Source organism: Diospyros lotus, chromosome 1, assembly GCF_014633365.1.
Source record: "Diospyros lotus cultivar Yz01 chromosome 1, ASM1463336v1, whole genome shotgun sequence".
Taxonomy (NCBI): Eukaryota; Viridiplantae; Streptophyta; class Magnoliopsida; order Ericales; family Ebenaceae; genus Diospyros; species Diospyros lotus.
This window is the reverse complement of record NC_068338.1, coordinates 35,988,977-36,007,946: the sequence shown is the minus strand read 5'-3', so window position 1 is coordinate 36,007,946 and position 18,970 is coordinate 35,988,977. Positions and strand designations below refer to the sequence as shown.

Sequence of the window (18,970 nt, the reverse complement as noted above, 5' to 3'; positions counted from 1 at the left end):
GAACTATACATATATTTCATAAGAAGAGGAACAAAATGCACTTAGCCATTTTTTTCCCTAAAAACACAACAAAATTATACAAAAATAATCTAAAATTTACAATTTATTTATCATACTATTGGCCTCCTAACGCGCGCGCGCGCACACACCCATATATTTAATTAGCTTAGTTAATTATTTTTTCTCCTTATATTCTAAAAGTTCTTCAGATCATACTCGCTTTGATCATTTTCCATTTAATCAAAGCTCGCAAGTCATCCCTACCTTGAGCAATTACTTGCGTGGAATATCAAATACCTCATCAGCCTGCCTCAAATTCAACCCCTAGAACCTGTATCCATAATCTATCAAAACCTTCTTCCCCAATCCGGCCCCTTTTCCGGCAACCACCTCGCTCTGCCCCACCAAGTGAACCACCCCATCTTGCCATGCCTTCTCCACCACCTCAACCTCTATATATCTCCAACTCGTAACTGTGGTTTCCATTGCTCTCGCTGTTGGGTTGCCTGTCCATCTGTTCATGATCATTGTGGTTATTCTGAACTATCATGGTGGAGAACTTGCAATCGTCACGAATGAACTCCTTGAGCCTCTCCACCAGCGTTCTCTCGAAGGGTTGGTCCTACTTGCTCCTCACGTCAATGTACGCATACCTCACCACGCACCAGAACACGTTCAGCTCCCTCGGCGGCATGCGGCGAAAGAGGAACCGCTCCTCCCGATGGAACCTTGCCCGTCGGCAACGATTTAAAAGGCACGAAGACAAGCACAGAGTGCAGCGCTGGCACGTTGCCGAGATAGTGCTTGAAAATGGGGGGAATCCCGTGGACAAGCTCTGAGTAGAACACGGCGAGGCCAGGAATTCAGCGCAAGTTGATGTTGTTAGCGATCTGCTTCACCTTCTCTGGCGAGATCTTGTGCTCGAGCTCATGGTAGTATTTCTTTCAATATACATAATTCCATATGTACATTACCGCGATTAGAACCATGGCAAAGGACAAGGGGAGATACCCTCCTTGATCAAATTTATAGAGGATTGAGCTCAAGTAGACCAGCTCAACTGAGCCGATTACGAGAACGTACAAGATGACGAGAGCGATATTGGCTTTCCATATCATGATCATGATCATGTTCATGTCAGCGTCATCACAAACAAGACAGCAATACCTGCATACAAACCACACACTAAATTAGAACACAAAAACAATGTAACAACAAATGATTTAAATATATATATATATGTAGCAGTATTAATTAAAATTAATTACCATATGCATTTCCAATCTTGGCTGTGGTTCTGAAGCCGGCAGTGATGGCAACGTTGCCGTGGTGCTTGGGAAGGAAAAAGGCTTGGCCGCTTCACATGCTTATTTGAATTGACCGGACAGTGAAGTGGCCGACGTCGGCCAATAATGCTTCAGTTCCTGTTTTATAATCATCCAAACAGAATTTTGACAATTAATTAGTTATTATTGCCTTAATTAATCAAATGAATCATTTTAATGTCCAGGAAGAAGGGAAGAGAATTATTGCCTTAGTTATTATTGCCTTAATTAACCAACAAATGTTTCTTGTTCGATGATGTACCAAGGAAGAAATTGTAGACGCCAATGCCAGCGATGCACAGGAACCAAACACAGATTAAAGGAGACTGATGTCTCCTTTTGTCAGTTCCGAATCTTTGGACCATGAACATCACGATTAAGATGGAGACTGATGTCTAAACAATCCGATCTGCAATACCCAAAATCATTATATTAAACCTAAATTACACTTACAACTTGAACATAGCCCAAAAATTTGTTGGTGACAATTAAGGGCCTCCAATCAATCAAGGCCCAAAAATTTACACAGTTTAACCGATGGAACCAACCAAAGCCCAAAAGGAGAAACATCAACCATATACTATATTATTTAGTGACAATTAAGGGCGTCCCTTTTACTATTATTTGTATATTTTGCTTTTAAAGAAATATTAAGAATTGGGTCTGTTGATGACGCTCCTACCCTGGTCTGATCGAGTAATTGACTAAGGGAAAGGGAAGACAAAAGCCAACATATTCTGCTGCCATATTTATTAAAATAAACAAATAATTGGCTGTATGCAATCGCGTATATCAAAGTACAGGAACACACTTGTTTGAGGTCAAATGTCAAGGACAATACAGAAATTCTAAGTACCTTTATATATAATTTAATTTATGTACAGAGTACAGTGGGTGGAGATGGGAAGCTCAATAATTTCCTGGAAGAAGCAAGAATCGGTTCAATGTGCCAAAAAGAAACAAAAAAGTAAATAATTATTTTAGAAAAGAAGAGCGAGTGGGAGGTGTAATTAAGTGTACCTTCGGTCATGGCGGAAGTGGCTTCCTTGATTCCAGCCACGGCTGATAAAACTGCAGACAAGTTAGAACATAGAAATGTCACCAGTTGTCTGTCCTAATTAAGTCAAGCCTCTGGAATTAACGGGTAAGATACGAAACCAATATATTTTATTTTAGAACAAATTAACGGATAATAATGAAAATCGTACGTTGTGCTCGAATTAGAATAGATTTGAGTTTAAAAAGGTTAAATATACTGCAATCTGTTGTTTTTGTTTCCCAAAGAGGCACAAGGCTATGACGAAATATTCGGATTTATCTTTATAGGTTTCAGCCCGGGACTGAAGTACCATCCAAAATACCACCCATTGACAGCTCATTAAAAGTCAGGCCATAAGCCCTTAATTAGGCATTTGGAGGAGAAATGGGCTGAGCCCATTTGCTCAAGGCTTAAGGAAGCCCAAGCCGAGCTCAAGCCCAAGCCAAATGACCCTTTGCAACCGTACCCTAGTACCACAATATAAAAGGCATATTTTCTGCCTTCTTTGCCCTCATTTGACGGCCTCTCTCTCTCTCTCTCTTCCTCTCTTTGCTCTCCCGATCCTTTCCTTCGATGGTTGAGATTCGTAAGCTGGTTCTTTCCTTCTTCGGTCAGATCTCATCTTCTTGGAGTGATCTTCCTTTCCTTTGGGAAGCCCATGGTCGGTCGGTGAGTAGCCTCTATTTACTTGGCGCGACAGATCCGTTTGAGGTAAGCTCTCGGGTACTGTTCTTCGTCTCATATCTCTATGATCGTTCTTGTTCCTTGGTGGATCTTGTGGTGAACGTTACCTATGTGGTTTTGGGAGAAGATTGGTGTTCTGGTCCAGAGGGTTTAGGGCTCCGATTTGGGGGTCTTGTGTGGCTTGTCCCTTGTGAGCTTCCGTGAAGCTTGGTGTCCCTATTTTGGTGTTACTTGGGTGGTATAATTTGGACTAACCCAGATCTAAGCCTTGACAAGTTATTTACAGGGAGTTTCTCTTGCTCTATCGTGTTCTTGGCTGGTTTGTTCGATATCTATTTGTTTTGATTATATATTGCTCTAACCTCTTTTCTGTTTTGGATTAGTTGTCTTCCGCAACAAATGGTATCAGAGCCTTGTGTGGCTCCTGGGTTGTGCAAAAATCAAACCCTAATCGAAAAAGCCCTCTAGTTTCTTCGATCGATTTTTTCACGGTAAGTGGTTCTAGGGTTTACTTGAAACCCGAATCGGTTAACTCCTATTGCTTTGTGCAGTGAATGATTCAGGGTAAACCAACCCCAGATCCGTGATCATCAGTCCGAGTAGCTTCGCCCTGACCGGCACGTGCCAGTCTACACTCCGGCTGGTAACGGCGCGTGTAGTGACAGACTTTGGCGCGTGAAGGTTGGCAGGCTCGAAAGATCCGACCCGATTCCATTCTAGATCTCTCTCTTGAGATCTAGCTCGGTAAATTTTGTATCAGCTTTAGTTATTTGTTCTGCTGTTACTGTTCTCAATTTTTTTTTGCCGATACATTCCTAGTGCATTCTGATAATTTACTGTGTGTGATATCAGTTATTCTTGGCTGTGTGCAAATCTATAATACTGATTACTTTGTAAATCAGTCTTCACTACTCTGTTTAGTCCTGATCAGTTCTGTTTTATTAACCTCTTGAGAATTTGCTGCCTGAATTAATTTAAAACTGTGTGTTTGTATTAAATTTAATTAGGCTGCATATTCTGCGTGAAATTCATATACTTAGTGAGTATGACTACACACTTTGAACTAGGGGTTTTCAATGGGAATGGGGACTTTTCTATTTGGCAACAAAAAATGAAGGGAATTTTAGTACAACAAAAGGTATCTAAGGCCATAGATGGTAAATACCCTGAAGGTACTAAAGAAGAACAAAAACTAAAAGCTGATGAATTGGCATACACTTCAATAATCTTACACCTCTCTGATTCAGTGTTAAGAAAGGTAGGAAAACTTAACACAACTAAAAAGCTATGGGAAAAACTGAAAAAATTATATGTAAAGAAGTCTACACCAAATAAACTCTATTTGTTAGAAAAAATTTTCAGTTTTAAGATTGACCCCTCTAAGGATCTAGATGGCAATTTAGATGTCTTCAACAAATTAGTTCAAGATATCACTAATTGTGATGAAACAGTATCTGAAGAATATAAGGCTGTGATCTTATTAAATGCAATTCCAGATATCTATAAAGAGGTAAAAAATGCCATTAAGTATGGTAGGGATACCTTAACACCTGAAATTGTTATAGATTCTTTAAGAAGTAAAGAAATGGAACTTAAACATGAGAAAAGGCATGGTGAGGTCCATATGATGAGAGGTAGGTCCCAATTTAAAAATCAAAAGGGAAGTAGTAAGAAAAAGGGTAGAAGTAGGTCCAAATCCAAAAACCGAGGAAAGGGGAAAAAGTGTTATGGGTGTGGTAAGATTGGGCACTTTATTAAAGATTGTTATGCAGAGAAAAATAAAAATAAAGAAAATGGTAAGGATCAAGAAGAAGCTAATGTAGTAACCTCATATGATCCTAGTGAAGTCTACATGCTCTTAGATTCTGATTCCACTGAAATTAATGTTGCTGCAAAATCATACATGCATGAATGGATCTTAGATTCAGGAGCATCATTTCATGTTACATCACAAAAATATTGGTTTGAAAACTTGCATGAATCTGAAGGTGGGCATGCCATAGTATGCAGTAACTTAGCATATAAAATCATTGGGGTAGGAAACATCTCTGTTAAGTTAAACAATGGCTATGTCTTAAATTTAAAAGATGTTAGATATATACCTGAAATGGCTAGAAATTTAATTTCAGTTGGAGAATTAGAAAAGAGTGGTCTTACTGGAAAAATTGAAAATAGGGTGTTAAAAATGTTTAAAGGATCAATGGTAGTATGTAAAGGGGTAAGGAGAAATGAGATCTATGTATTAAATGCTGAGGTAATTAATAATCTAGGATCCCATATAACATCAATCAATCCTGATGTCACTATCAAGTGGCACAACAGGTTAGCACATGTGAGTGTTAAAGGGCTTAAGTTGCTAAGTGATAAAGGTGTTTTTGGTAAGGACTTTGTGTCTGATATCCCTTTCTGTGATCATTGTGTCCTAGAAAAACATCATAGGCTATCTTTCTCCTCTAATGTTCATAGAGCCTCTAGAGCCTTAGAATACATTCATTCAGATCTTTGGGGGCCAGCATCAAAACCCACATCAGGTGGTGATAAGTATTTTTTGTCTATGATTGATGATTACTCTAGGCGAGTTTGGGTTGTTCTCTTAAAAGATAAATCAGAAACTTTTAAAAGTTTTAAAAATTGGAAAACTCAAATAGAGAATCAAACTGACAAGAAAATAAAATACCTTAGGACTGATAATGGCTTAGAATTTTGCAATTCTGATTTTGATAACCTATGCAAGGAGTATGGAATTACTAGGCATAGAACAATTCCCTACACTCCTCAACAGAATGGAGTAGCTGAGAGGATGAATAGGACCCTCTTAGATAAGGTTAGGTGTATGATGATTAGTTCTAATATACCTAAGTCATTATGGGGAGAAGTAGTTATGACTGCATGTTACCTAGTTAATCTTACTCCTTCAGCTGCATTAAATGGTGATACTCCTTATGAAAAATGGCATGGAAAATGTGTCAACTACTCAATTCTTAGAACCTTTGGTTGTGCAGCCTTCACTCATTAAAATGAGGGAAAATTAGAGCCGAGAGCTAAGAAATGTGTTTTCTTAGGATATCCTGAGGGAGTCAAAGGGTATAGGCTATAGGATAGAAACCAAAAGGGAATAAGAATTATTGTTAGTGAAGATGTCGTATTTAATGAATCAGAAATGCCTTGTACAAAGCCTTGTGGTGACAAAATTAATGAGTCCTCAAGAAGAGTTGAAAAACTCAAGCACCCAAGCCCTTACGAATTCAGATCAGGTGGAGAACACTTCCTCAACCTCTAGTGAAGTAGAAAGTCAAAATCAACCTGAAGTAAATGAGGAGAGAGAAACAGTAGAAGATTTTCAAAATGACTAGCCATCAGTTTCTGATTACCAACTAGCTAGGGATAGGGAAAGAAGGTCTCATAGGTTACCTCAAATATTAGCCTCAGATTTTGAATTATCCTATGCAAGCTATCAAGACCTAGCTGAAAATGAGCCTAACACATATGAGGAAGCCATAAGAAGTAAATACTCAAAAGAATGGATAGAAGCAATGAAAGAGAAGATGAGTTCCCTCAACAAGAACCAAACTTGGGAATTAGTCCCTAGACTTAAGGATAAGTCCATTGTAGGTTGCAAGTGGATTTATAGGGTTAAGGAGGGTACAACTGATAGAGAACCAATAAGGTTTAAGGCTAGGTTAGTAGCCAAGGGATTTACACAAAAGGAAGGGGTAGATTATAATGAGATTTTTTCACCAGTTGTTAAGTACACTACCATTCGTGTCATGCTTGCATTAGTTGCATATTTTGACTGGGAACTTGAACAACTAGAGGAAAGACTGCTTTCTTGCATGGTGATTTAGAAAAAAAAATCTTTATGTATCAACCCAAAGGTTTTGAAGACAAAAGAAAGCCTGATTTTGTGTGTTTCTTAAAAAAATCCTTATATGGTTTAAAACAGTCCCCAAGACAGTGGTATAAACGTTTTGACTCCTTTGTTAAAACAATTGGTTTTAAAAGAAGTGAGTTTGATCATTGCTTGTATTTTCAGCACAAAAATAATGATGACTGTGTGTTTCTTTTACTTTATATTGATGATATGCTTCTTATTGGTCCTGATGTCAAAAAGATAAATAACATAAAATCTGCATTAGGTGGAGAATTTGACATGAAAGACCTAGGAATGGCTAAGAGAATCCTAGGTATGGAAATTGAAAGAGATAGGTCAAATTCTATGTTATTTTTGCATCAAACAGCATATGTGTTAAAAATTTTAAAAAGATTTGGTATGCATGATAGTAAATCAATATCTTTGCCTTTAGGAAACCATTTCATATTATCTAAAGATAAATCTCCTGATAATGAGGAAGAAAAGGAATATATGAATAGAATCCCTTACTCAAATGCTATAGGTTTTGTCATGTATCTCATGGTATGTACTAGGCCAGACCTAGCCTATGCAGTTAGTACTCTCAGCAGATTTATGACAAACCCAGTTCCCTATCATTGGGAAGCAGTGAAATGGTTATTAAAGTATTTAAGAGGCATCTATAATGTAGGATTAATATATAAACATAAGTCTAATAATGTGATATTAAAAGGGTTTACTGATTCAAACTATGCTGGTGATAGAAATAATAGGAAGTCCACATCATCCTATGTATTTACTTTGTGTGAATCATGCATTAGTTGGAAGTCTCAGCTTCAACATATTGTTGCCCTCTCTACCACCGAGTCTGAATACATTGCTGCTATAGAGGCTATTAAGGAAGCTCTGTGGTTTAAGGGATTGCTAAATGAACTATGTGTTCTTAATGAAAATGTGACTGTTTTCTCTGATAGTCAATCTGCAATTCATTTATGTAAAAATCCTGTTTTTCACGAACGCACCAAACATATAGATGTGAGACTGCATTTTATTCGTGATATCCTATCTCAAAACATTATTAGATTGGAAAAAGTGCTTTCTGAATATAATCCTGCTGATATGGGAACTAAAATTTTGCTTGTGGCTAAATTTAAAAGCTGCCTAGATTTACTTAACATTGGCAAAATTACTTGATAGTTGCTTATGCATCATCTACATTATGTTGCATCTTGCTGTACATGTTTCTGTTTGTGTTTGCTGGCCTCTTTGGGAATCAGGTGGAGATTTGTTGTTTTTGTTTCCCAAAAAGGCCCAAGGCTATGACGAAATATTCGGGTTTATCTTCATAGGCTTTGGCCCGGGATTGAAGTACCGTCCAAAATACCACCCATTGGCAGCCCATTAAAAGTCGGGCCATAAGCCCTTAATTAGGCCTTTGGAGGAGAAATGGGCTGAGCCCATTTGCTCAAGGCTTAAGGAAGCCCAAGCCGAGCCCAAGCCCAAGCCAAATGGCCCTTTGCAACCGCGCCCTAGTACCACCATATAAAAGGCATCTTTTTTGCCTTCTTTGCCCTCATTTGACGGCCTCTCTCTCTCTCTCTTCCTCTCTTTGCTCTCCCGATCCTTTCCTTCGATGGCTGAGATCCGTAAGCTGGTTCTTTCCTTCTTCGGTCAGATCTCATCTTCTTGAAGTGATCTTCCTTTCCTTTAGGAAGCCCATGGTCGGTCGGTGAGTAGCCTCTATTTACTTGGCGCGACAGATCCGTTTGAGGTAAGCTCTCGGGTACTGTTCTTCGTCTCATATCTTTGTGATCGTTCTTGTTCCTTGGTGGATCTTGTGGTGAACGTTACCTGTGTGGTTTTAGGAGAAGATTGGTGTTCTGGCCGAGAGAGTTTAGGGCTCCGATTTGGGGGTCTTGTGTGGCTTGTCCCTTGTGAGCTTTCGTGAGGCTTGGTGTCCCTATTTTGGTGTTACTTGGGTGGTATAATCTGGACTGACCCAGATCTGAGCCTTGACAAGTTATTTACAGGGAGTTTCTCTTGCTCTATCGTGTTCTTGGCTAGTTTGTTCGATATCTATTTGTTTTGATTATATATTGCTCTAACCTCTTTTCTGTTTTAGATTAGTTGTCTTCCGCAACACAACCTAACAAGAGATAGTATCAATTTGGCAAGCAATACCGGGTTGCTTCTTCGCTTATTGACTGAGGAAAGAAGCAAGAAAGTGAACCTGAGATGCAACGAGTGAGGACGCCGTCGCCTATGACCATGGAAGTGACAAGCATGGTGGCGAAGAGCAGGAAGAACGTGGCGAACCGACTGTTCTCCAGCTTCGACTTTAGCTTTGACGCTAGCCGGAGGCCGCAACTGTAACGTCCCGTTTTCCCACAACGTGCATTACCTCGAGATTTCGGAATATCATATACATGACATAAACCTCTCGACATACATTCCTTCATCATAGACATTTCTCGACAATCCCAATCGTACTTTCTCAGCATATCAAAATTTAAAAATTTATAGATTAAGACAGGTATTATCAATCGCATCAGCGGAAGCAAGATCGAAACCTCAATGATATATATATCCGACAAATTCCTGTTACAATTAAATATCCAGATCGATGTTTCACACGAAAATATCAAAATATTACATAACCTCTGAACATCGTAATTATAAACAAAAACTTATTAAAACTAAACATAGCAGCTACATCTCGATGACATTCTTTCTCTTGGCGCCACTGCTTTCACCTGGAACGTTTAAATATTCCAGGGACATAGTCCAAATTAGATGCTGAATCATTTAAGTGAGAGTTCAAAAATATTTTCATGCAGATATGTAAAATTATATATAAAATCGACAAATCATGACATGCCCCAGCCTAAGAGAATCCCACATAGCACTTAGCCCTAATCGGGGAAAATGCAATTTCTCTAAAGGCGACACGACCACACGACCCATTGGCAAACCAATCCTGCTTAAGAGGGACAACCTTGACATATGAACCCGGGAATCACCACATTGTCATTGTTAGGCTTTACGCTCCTACTTAAAAGCATTCCAAAACCCAACGCAACCCTAACCCCAAGAGTGTCACATCAGCACTATCCCCGGAATCACGACACCTCAGTATTAATGCTATTGCTCAAAGGATTGTGGGGTGGTGTCCACTCTTAGCCCCGCCACTTGAGCCAACAACCGGGGTGGTGTCCACTCTCAGTCCCGCCACTTGAGTAAGGTAAGGTGAAGTCCGTCTTATCTCGTCCCAAGTGGGTCACATAACATTAACCCTTGGCACGCATCCCGAGTGTTGTCACTCGAGGGCTACGTCACAGGTTACAACCCACACCACATGCCAATACCGAAAATCATAATATGCATAACTTAAAATCAACATTTTGATGTATGCAATTTATCGTACGAAATTTAATGCATGTGTAAATAACCGTTTGGACAAACCAACACAATAAACCAAGTCATAGGGATGAACACTCACAGTAAACCATTCACATGCTACTATAAGTCTTTTCGGGTAGAACCTCTTACCTTTAGACGTAACTCTGATTTCCTCGAAAAGCGTGCCCGACCTCGTTTCTCGTGCCAAGCCTACTATAGTTCAATCTTGAGCCTCAATGTAACCTGAGCCTCCACGCGCCCTCACGCGTGGGCGAGTGGTGCTGCGCATGGCAGCCGCGCGTGTACTGCATGCGCCCTTTCTTCTCCGGCGAGTTGGTCGCCGGCCGGCACCGGAATTTGCCCCCGATCACACCAGCTGGGAGCCCACTTCCAGTCAATCACATTGCCACCGGTTTCAGGCCGAAAGGCCACCAGCAAGGCCCCCGATCAGGCAGTTTCAGGCGTGGCTCAGCGGTTTGCCCAATTTTTCGATCAGCCCTTAAATCACCATCAAAACAACTCAAAAATTCACGAAACTTACCAGAAATGCTCATCTTGCCTCAAGGACCAAAAGCCCCTTATTGACTTCCCTCAATTCGCCCTCAAAATCGAGCAATTTGTTGCTTCATTTTCGGCCGATACCCTTGGCTATTTATAGGCCAAAAACGACCTCCACGTGGCCAATTTCTGGCCATACATTTCCCCACACGCTTCCTAGACTACCCTAGGCCATGCCCTGACGAGATTTGCTGCCCAAATCTCTCGATTTTCTGGCCGAATCCACGGCCAAATCTGCCATGCTTTTGCAGATTTTCAAAAATTGCATTTTAGCCCCCTTAAAAACTTCTTTTTGCATTTTGGTCCTTATCCTCAAGCCCCTGATCTTTCCAACACCATCACTAAGACCCTTAATATTAGTACTTAATATTTCTCTTTTGAAACTTCCAAAAATTACCATTTTGACCTCCCTCGGATAAATTTAAAAAATTACACTTAGGCCCGATTGATCATTTTGACCTCAAATCCACTCGATTCAACCTGAAACCACTTAAGGGTTGTTCTATACATCAAATATTAGTTTTAGACACACTCCGTTTATTTTTTGGACATCGTCTATAACAATTCCGTATTACGACCTAATCGGCAGCTGTATTTTTACTGTGCCAAAAACTGTTCCCGATTTCATTTCTTTCGATGCCATAATTCTTTTCTCGGGATGTTTGTTATCGATGTATCATTTTCTTTAGACATCTAAGTCTGGAGGTACTCTCTCTGACTAATTCAATCGTTCAAACCTGTGTTAATGTACCCTATAGTCTCATTTTTTTCGTAAATTCTATTTATACCCTTCATTAAATACCGTTTATATCCTCAAATCATTCATGAGTATTACAACAAGTGTTCAACAGCTCCAGCTGATTAGTTGAAACATCTCGGTCTTCCGCCTCTTGGCTCGGAATCAGACCCACCTTCGCGTATCCGCATATCAGTGAGAGTACAGTACAAACGTTCCGCTTGAAACAATTGATTCATTCGTGTAAAATTGTCAATAAATATATATGATAATTAATTAGTATTGTTATTGGTATTTGTTAGATTATGAAATATTTCGTTCCTCCAAATCAGGGATTTAACAGTTTTAGTCAACTTTTCCCATCTGGTACATATACAGTCATGTACAATGATATCAATATAATAGATACATTTTTTATCCTTGCACTTTTGCGGTATTATTATTATATTAATTCATGCTTGATTCTTAGATTTATATATCTTACAAAATAATTAATTAAGGTGATTTTCAGATACGAGAAATGAAAAATATAATTTTTATATAAATGAATCAAGAGGTACTTGATTAGAGGAGTCAAGGTGATGGTGTAGAAGATGAGGGGGAGGACGTAGGCCGAGAATGTCGTCGCCATGGTCGGTGAAGGTGGAGGCGTAGACGTAGAGCGGCGACGTGCCGATGTCGCCGTAGACGATGCCGATGCTCTGGAAGACTGGAACGCCAGCTGCAATAACACCTACCATTTCGCGGCCCCTTTCGAGGAGCCATGGCCACCGTCGCCGTCCCAGTCGGCGGGAACCTTGCGGGATTCGATGTCCAAGGAGTCGTATCTCCTCAGCTTCTGTCATGAAATGTTTCTGCCCTTCAACTGCTTTGTTCGTGCTGATCTTGATCGGCAACCTCACCCTCCTTTTTCTCCTCCCAAACTTCGGCCCTATCTCCTATTCCATCAATATTGTTGCTTGACATTTCTTTTAAAAGGTTTGATGAGTTTGAATATATAAGTTTAGTGTGTACACATATATATATATATATCATGATATAGAAATAACAAAATTTAAAAATGATGAAACTGACTAATAACATATATAAACTTTGGATTAGATAAACTTTGGACTCATTAATTATTGAGAAAATTGAGACATTTGTGCTAGTTTAACAAAGATAAGTTGTATTTTAAATTTTAAAATAATGGAATACATATATGTCGTTCCGGCAAGGGTGGATCCGAATCCTCCTGCAAAACAATGATAAGTTGTATTTGTTCTAAATCCCATTAACTTTTGTTAATAGCATTAAATACAGATATTCAAATCATCTCGATTGTTAAGAAACTGTGGAAACTGTTCCAAACAAAGTAACATCAGCTTCTATTACACAAGTGTCTCCCACCAAATAGGGTTGCTCTGGGTCATTGAGCTTAGCCAATGGCATGAACTTTTGAGCTCCCCACTCCAAGCATGACGCTCCAAAATGGTTGTCATCTGCAGTTGGATCCCACAAAATTATTTAATCTTAAAGATTTTGTTGTCAAGTATGACATTAAATTTAGCTTTAATTGTTATCATCTCACATGTAAATTGAAACGGGTCTCCTTTGGGTTCATTTTGATCAAGCACACGGATGATAAATCTCACAACGAGTTGAGTGTCTGGTGAAACTGTGGACTCGTCTAGAAACAAGAACGCCGAAACACTGTTGCCCTTCCCGACGCCGTTCCCACGAGGATAGATCCGAATCCTCCTACGAAACAAAGATAAGTTGTATTTTAAGTTTGAAAATTTTAGTTTAACATCACTAACTATATATCATACGACAAAAGAAATTATATACCATTTGTGGCCTCCAATGACGAACCCCTCTGACTCGTAACGATCCAAGGTGAGAGCAGAAAAAAACTTGATCGTCCAGGTGTAGCAGCCGGTGTTGGGTTTTTCCCAAGGTGACAACCACTCAGCTTTGCAAGTCTGCCTCAGAAAGAAAACTTCAACACCGAACACGCAGGTGTCGTTGATCAAGTACCCATTGGAAGAGTCATTAAAGACTTGAAGCTCCACGAATTTGGCCACACCCCATTCCGTCTTCATCGCGTGGAAACGCCTTAGTTGGTTGTCTGCAACAAGTTGGTGCATGTATATAATTAGATTTAATAGATGAAGTTGGTGAAGTTAACTTTTTGTAACAAGCCGTGCCACATTTAAATACCCGGAAGCAAGAAGTACTTGTCGCCAAGTTGATCATACACGAAGAAGTTGAAGATGGCAAGGAGCTCCCATTTGCCAGGGAGCGAACTCGTGTCCGCCAACGTCAAGAATATCGAAATATGGCCCTGCCCACCTTCGTCCTTGTTCCCACCTGGGTATATCGTTAATCTCCTGTATATGATGATCATTAATTAAGATTAAGATCAAGTTATTTAAATATGAATAAGTAATTAATTGGCACAAAATTCATGGATGGATGAAATTAAATACCATTTGTAGTCTCCTGCTTCGAACTTGTCTGAACTGTATTTCTCCAATAAAGATCTCGACAATGAGTTGAATGATTGAATTTTGAGAAGGTAGTGCACTGGTGGAACCTCTCTTCCTAAGATTAAGTGTCAAAATTTAAACGCTATTTACAATGGTCACCCGCTCTAAGGCTCAAAATGTATGTTACATATGTATATATGTGATGATACTAAATTTTTATGGGTTTAAAAAGATTATGAAATTAATTTATTATTTTATACAAAAATAAAAACTATTATCATAATAACATAAAAACAGTATGATTTTAAGAGAAAGATAGAGAGAAAGACCTTTAAACACATCCGATGGAAGATTAGTAAATCTTAAACCCATGGCTTTGAACTTTGAGACAAAATGAACCTGGCCAAGAGATCTTATTTGAATGTTTGTTAAAGGGGAGGCACAAAATTTATAAGGGATGGTAAAGGTTTAATATGTTGTCTTTAAGAGGCATCACTTGTCACTTGAACAAGAAGGCAAGCATCACCTTACCCTCACTCTAAAGTTTGTGATCTCTTTTTATGTATATTAGGAGAAAACTTGTTCAAGTAATTTTGCATCAAGTAACTCTTCCATCAAGTTATCCTTTTAATATAATAAAAATAACTAAACACATTATTATCCATTTAGGAGAAAAATATAAAAAAATCAAATCTTGAAGAAACATTGTATTTTTGGTCTAAAGTAAACAAGGATAAGTTTTGATCATTAAGGGACATCATGTATAATATCTCTTCTCTGTATTCAAAGTCTTTATTTCATTGTAGTTAGTTAATTATAATGCAACTGAAATCTTTTAAGATTAGATTAATTAACACGAATATATATGTCATGACCTGAAAATTTTTAACATGGAGTCTCTCATATATGTTTTACTCTTTTTTTTTAAATGTAGATTTTTCAAGTTGCGATAAGTCAAACGAGTAAGTCTTATAAAAAAAATAATCTCAATAATATCATGCAGTGTACGGTTAAGAAGAAAGTTCAAAATCAATGATTACATTATTTTGGCCTAATAAATCATATTAAGAAATGTTAAGAAACAAGTTTAGAATACGGTATATATGCTTTTATTTATATATATATATATATTTTGTATTATCATGACTGTTAAAATCTTGCTTTTATTATCATTATATACACGTAAATATATTTATATATTAAAAAATAAAAGGAAACAAAACAAGAAAAAAGAACCTTATTCTAAAATATTATCATTTCTTTTACGATATTACAATCAACCATATGAATTTATATATATATATATATTGTCTTTTAACTTAGATCTTTATGGTATGACGTACGAAACATTACATAAAGAGTCTTAAATAAAAAAATGTGTAATTTTTAATATCTTAATAGAAAGTCTAATAAATTGATCTTTATTTTGGCCTAATAAACAAATGTATCATGGTTTGTCGACCAATTTTGGCCTAATAAACAAATGTATCATGGTTTGTCGACCACCCCCCCCCCCCCCCCCCCTTTTATGCGAGACATAAATACTATGATGAAAGACTAAAAATTTGTCTCCTAAGACATTAGGTCAAGTGATAGATAAATGATATATTGGGATTAGTATCAATAGGTGACAAGTTTGATAATCGATCTAAGTAAGGGTTAAATGTTCGCCTGTGATTTATTTCCTTTATCAAAATTGAGGGCACAAACGACGAGAACCGTGCAGGGACGATAATCCCAAGAACAATAAAAATATTACAAATTTACATAAATGTCAAAATAATTTTTGTTGTGCCAAAGAAATTAGAGGAAGAAAATTAAGGAAATTTTTGGCCCAAGCTCGGGGCAGTGCACCGCAAGCTCGCAGCACATTGCTGCAAGCCCCCTCAACTGACCACATGGGCTTGCGGCATTGGATATGCTATGTCGCAAGCTTGTGACAACCTGTCGCAAGCCCTAAGCATGGGCTCGCGGCAATCCAAGTGTGCCGCGAACCCAATCGTTTGGGCTCGCGGCACACTGCTGCAAGCACCCAAGCTTGAGGCAAGTCGAAGCCACGCGTGCTTGCCAAGAGGGCCTTGCAACCAACCCAACCCTACGGCATGCCCAAAAGCCTTGCGGCAATGTATGTCTTCTGAAAAAGCCAAGAGCCCCACTCGGCAAGTGCCACGTGTCAACACCAGCCACTCTTGAAAATCGCGCCCTATAAATATCCAGCTAGAAGACAGTGAGCAGGACTTCTAATTTTGGTAAAATCCAGACACTTTGAATGCACATTTATTTTTTTCGTGAATAGTCATTGAGATTGAAAACTGACTTTGGATCGGAGGGTCTTTGCGGGGGAAGATTCCCACGAGCCTTCTAACTCATTTTCTCAGCAATAACAAGGCCAAATCCTTGCAACGAACCTAGTGGCGAAGGAAAAGTCTTGCAGCGAATCTCGTGACGAAGCTAGTGGCAAAATCTCGTGGCGAAACTAGTGGCAAAAATCTTGTAGCAAGAGATAGTGGCGAAACTTTGTGGCAAGAGCTAGTGGCGAATCTTAGAGCTAGTGGTAAATCCTTGCGGCAAGCATTCTAACGGCAATCTCCCTTAAGACGACATTTCTTACGACAACCTAACTTCACCCGACACCGAGCTCGAGTAGATCCCACATTACAAATTTTAATTGTTGTATTTTAGCAACAACAACTTTAATCTCGTAAATAATACAAAGTATCAAAAATCATTACATATGAATAGCACATAAATAACAAAACACAATATCAAAGCAGCTTTGGTTCAATTCTCCTTCCTCCTCCCATCTGTTTCTCTGGACAAATCTTGTTATTGTTTACAGGTGTTTCGCTTTCCTTCTAGGAGATTGAGGTGCTTAACTAGGTGAAAAGTATTCCACATGCCTGGCTTCTTAATTTAGCTCCTTCTTCTTCTTCTTCTTCTTTTATTTTTCAAACAAACCTAATTTGTCTGTCATACTTATTTTTTATAAGAATGAATGCACCCATTTGTGTTCCATCAACCAATTAAGAACACATCAAAGTTAAAATAGACCACCCTCAAACTTCAGCTATATATTAATCTTGGACCCAACAAATATAACTCACTACTTAGACCATTTGAATTACCATCCGAAGGTAACAATTAATTGTTTTTTTTTATTAATTTCAAAAACATTTGGATGTTTGCATAAATTATTGCTCTCATTAGAGTATTATTTATTATAAAGTGTTATATTAATTGACCTTAGATTTTCATCATCTTTACCAAAATTTAACACATCTATTTTAAGTTTGCATATATTTCATTTTATAAACAATTTTCTTTTATAATATTCGTATGTAGTTTTCTAATGTTTTATATATATATTTAGTGGGCAAGTTTGAGTATTAACTATTTCGTTATTTTTATTTAATAATAATAATAATAATAATAATTTATAGTCATCAAATACCACTTGCTAATAATTTGTATTTAAAGTCAACTCTCTCGAGTTTGACTTCTCCAATGAGAGGGAAATCCTGGAAATTCCCACCTTCCGAGCTCATTCAAAGTCAACTGCTTCGCTCACTTATAAATCAACTTCAATCAATGTGACCAATCTCCATCGCCGTTTGGTAATCGTCGGCCTAAAATGGCGTACAGACCTTTGGAGATTACAGTTCTCTCGGCCAAAGGTCTCAAAGACGTCGGCCACTTCTCCAAGATGGACGTCTATGTCGCCGTCCGCATCTCTGGCGATCCTCGCAGCGAACACGTCACGCCGGTCGACCAGGACGGCGGGTCCGACCCCTCCTGGAACTACACCGTGAACTTCGCCGTCGACGAGGCCCGCGTTCAGACAAATAGTCTGAGTCTCGTCTTCAAGCTCCGCCACGAGCGGAAGCTCCTCGGAGACAAGGACGTTGGAGAAATCCACGTGCCCGTCAAGGAGCTCTTTGACAATGCCGGCAACGCCAAGTCGCCGGTCTTGGCTGAGTACCACGTCAGAATGGCCTCCGGCAAGGCCAGAGGGAAACTCAGGTTTTCTTACATGTTTGGAGCAGTTTATAAGAACGAAGCATATGTTAATTACACCCACACGCCGCATAATTCATATTCGCCGGAGATATACCCGCCGCCGCCTGTGGCCGGACCTTACCCGCCGCCACCTCTACCGCACACCGCACCCACTGCTTACCCGCCACCTCCGCCTGTGGGATACCCTCCTCTGCCAACGGAACCGGTGGGCTATGGATATCCAGCATACAGCGGGCACCCGCCGCCGGCGGGGTACCCATCGATGTGGCCGGGATATGGGTATACGGCGCCGCAGCAACAGCAACCGAAGAGGAAAAAGTCCGGGCTAGGATTGGGAACGGGTTTAGTAGGGGGTCTGATCGGCGGGATGTTGATCGGAGACATGATGTCTGATTCTTCTGGTTACGAGGCAGGATATGATGCCGGATTCGATGATGCCGATGGTTTCTAGTTTTCCGGTGATCCATTCACTATTAATTGGTTTGAATTTCTTTGTTTCCATTTCTTGTATCTCTGGCGTTTGTAATATCTGTGGCTTGTGTATGCATGGTTGCAAGTTGATACGCAGCAACATGCAACATGCACGGTTAACTTAAAGTTGATCGGAGAATGAAAATCTCTTTTTTTTTTTTTTTGCTTGCAACTACGACTGTATCATTTTATTATTATATATTTATAGTTTCAGTTTATTTTAATTACATTCACTCAATTTTCCCTCTAATTAATGTGATTAAAACTTGATTTGCTAATTGCTGTTGAATTTGGAGGGTGCACCTGGTGATGATTAACATTACACTTACCCTATTTTATCATTATTTCAATTCATTTTGAAATGACAAGGCACCAATTTTTTTTTTTTTTCAAAAAATTAATTACAACTTGACAAAATCA

General features: G+C 39.0%; 2 protein-coding genes and 1 pseudogene across 2 annotated transcripts; 1 reads left to right on the top strand and 2 right to left on the bottom strand.

Moving 5' to 3' along the window:
• Window positions 1-240: 240 nt before the first annotated feature.
• On the bottom strand, window positions 241-12,557 carry LOC127791730 (potassium transporter 5-like; annotated as a pseudogene).
• A 166-nt stretch (window positions 12,558-12,723) lies between these two features.
• Window positions 12,724-14,484, bottom strand: LOC127814013 (uncharacterized). Its single transcript, XM_052355223.1, has 6 exons — window positions 14,392-14,484; window positions 14,063-14,177; window positions 13,794-13,963; window positions 13,422-13,701; window positions 13,162-13,331; window positions 12,724-13,072 (listed from the first exon to the last, which is right to left on the bottom strand). The coding sequence occupies exons 1-6, from the start codon at window positions 14,432-14,434 to the stop codon at window positions 12,915-12,917; spliced, it is 936 nt and encodes a 311-aa protein (XP_052211183.1). The 5' UTR covers window positions 14,435-14,484; the 3' UTR covers window positions 12,724-12,914.
• Window positions 14,485-17,677: 3,193 nt separating this feature from the next.
• LOC127814271 (protein SRC2-like) lies at window positions 17,678-18,788 on the top strand. The gene has a single exon (XM_052355684.1). The coding sequence runs from the start codon at window positions 17,694-17,696 to the stop codon at window positions 18,528-18,530; it is 837 nt and encodes a 278-aa protein (XP_052211644.1). The 5' UTR covers window positions 17,678-17,693; the 3' UTR covers window positions 18,531-18,788.
• Window positions 18,789-18,970: the final 182 nt, after the last annotated feature.

What these genes read in the sequence shown, in the direction of transcription:
- LOC127814013 (XM_052355223.1), bottom strand. Translation starts at nt 14,434, where the DNA reads ATGGGTTTAAGATTTACTAATCTTCCATCGGATGTGTTTAAAG. An exon ending in TCCATCGGATGTGTTTAAAG is followed by an intron (nt 14,178 to 14,391) that starts GTCTTTCTCTCT and finishes ACTTAATCTTAG; the next exon opens with GAAGAGAGGTTCCACCAGTG. An exon ending in GAAGCAGGAGACTACAAATG is followed by an intron (nt 13,964 to 14,062) that starts GTATTTAATTTC and finishes CATCATATACAG; the next exon opens with GAGATTAACGATATACCCAG.
- LOC127814271 (XM_052355684.1), top strand. Translation starts at nt 17,694, where the DNA reads ATGGCGTACAGACCTTTGGAGATTACAGTTCTCTCGGCCAAAGGTCTC.